The sequence below is a fragment of the Halichoerus grypus genome, chromosome 1 (genome assembly GCF_964656455.1).
Source record: "Halichoerus grypus chromosome 1, mHalGry1.hap1.1, whole genome shotgun sequence".
NCBI classification, from domain to species: Eukaryota; Metazoa; Chordata; class Mammalia; order Carnivora; family Phocidae; genus Halichoerus; species Halichoerus grypus.
The window spans coordinates 53389832-53391803 of NC_135712.1; the positions used below are offsets into that span (position 1 = coordinate 53389832).

The 1972-nt window shown below is 41.0% G+C and overlaps 1 protein-coding gene across 1 annotated transcript; it reads left to right on the forward strand.

Moving 5' to 3' along the window:
• The first annotated feature begins 535 nt into the window (after positions 1 to 535).
• On the forward strand, positions 536 to 1548 carry CCDC54 (coiled-coil domain containing 54). The gene has a single exon (XM_036074822.2). It carries the CDS (start codon positions 540 to 542, stop codon positions 1524 to 1526), a length of 987 nt encoding a protein of 328 aa, XP_035930715.1. The 5' UTR covers positions 536 to 539; the 3' UTR covers positions 1527 to 1548.
• Positions 1549 to 1972: the final 424 nt, after the last annotated feature.

Sequence of the window (1972 nt, forward strand, 5' to 3'; positions counted from 1 at the left end):
CGCCTGGGTGGCTCAGTTGTTAAGCATCTGCCTTTGGCTCAGGTCATGATCCCAGGGTCCTGGGATTGAGCCCGACATCAGGCTCCTTGCTCAGCAGGGAGCCTGCTTCTCCTTCTCCCTCTGCCCCTCCCCCTGCTTGTGTTCCCTCTCTCGATGTCTCTCTGTCTGTCAAATAAATAAATAAAATCTTAAAAAAAAAAAGAGTCAGACACTTAACCAGCTGAGCCACTGAGGCACCCCTGGTTAAATGTATTTCAAGCCAGCAACCATTGTGACATCAGCACCAGGTCAATGATTACCATATAAAGGATTCCATGCAGTTGACCATTTTTTCACAGAGCTCTCCAGTTGGACCGCCCCATAAGGAGCTAACCACCGAAGAGAGGCTACTTTTGCCCTTGATGTTCTCCACAGGGCATTCTATGATGTTATCAAGAAAGACATCCAACAAATAGTAAGAAAAGACCATTTCATTCTGATACTGCTTCTTTCTTTGATTTTGATCAGGTTTCCCATCACCCTACCTCTTGTTTTGAAAGATGTACAAACTTCAAACCAAAAGGGTAAAAGCTGCTGCTGGGCAACTGTGGACTTCAAATCTCTCCAGGATCAGACAATCTCTTAAAAATGTTTACCATACATGTAAGAACCGGCACCCAGATTCAACTAGACATCCAACTATGACTTCCTATGATTGTGATAAAGAAGATATCAGTACTGATGAAGAAATGAATCTTATAGCAACGATCCAAGATATTAAAACCGCCCAAATTGAACTCCTCAGCCAAATGACTGATATTGTCAGTGTAGTATCCAAAATCCAGGAAAAGATTGATTTTTATCAGAAGCAGATGGAGGTACTGGAAACCAGAATGAATGTTAATGAAGATAAACGATGCACAATAACTAAAGATACCTTCTCTATGAAAGAAGACATTGCTACTTTAAAGAAGAAGGTGACAGAACTGGAAAACCAGAATTCTTGCTCCAGCATACATTGTTTAGAAGTTCTGGAAGGAGAAAGGGATAAAGAGATCATAGAACAACTTCACAAACTCCTACAACCAGAAACTCTGAAGAACACATCGGCTTCTACAGACTATGGACTCTCTTCAGCAGAACCAGAAAAAGTGCCTAGTTATCCTGAGGCCACTGATCATCTTGAGGACAAAACAATTTCTCCCAAAATTAAAACTGTGGAAAAAAGTAACCATCAAAATGCATTAAGAAGCTTTAAAAAAGCAAAGTCAAATATTTATGTTTACCCAGACTTTAGTACATGGATCAAGCTAACTTTTGTCCCTGGAGGAAAGTGGAGATTTTTCCTCAGTGCTACAGAGTTAGAGGAATTCATCCAGTGGCTTCTTTCTAGGCCAACCACCCCTCCTGAGGAACCACAACTTGTAACCCAGAGATACTGTCCATTCACTAGGTCTATTGCAAGTTTGACCACATTCTGTCTCTCTGTTTTCAACTATATTTACTGTCTTTTTGGTTTCTCAAAAGAGGAAGTAACTCGACTATAGAGTTATTTTCTGCTTTGACACAAAATAAATGTGAACTGGTTGTTCCAAGCATTGACACATCTTGGTGGTGGTTGTGAAGTCCTTGGTAGTTTGCTCGCTGTGGGCTTACTGTCTATGAAATTTTTATATGTCTCAGGTAAGTTAAGATAGATCATCCCATTGGACAACTGCGATGCATTTTCTGTCAGTATTCTTGTTTTCTTAAAGGCAATTCATGAGGACTCACCCAGTGCCCATGTCATAGATAATTGGAAGGAAAGAATTAAGGGGTCAAGGGAATGAAGAACACATTTAGTAGTCCCCACATCAGTTTCCCATGCCCTCTTGTCTTTTTTTTTTTTTTAAGATTTTTATTCATCAGCAGGGGGAGCAACAGGCAGAAAGGAAGGCAGACACTGAACTGACTGAGTTACCCCCCGGCATCCCCTGTGTCCTCTTGTTTTAGT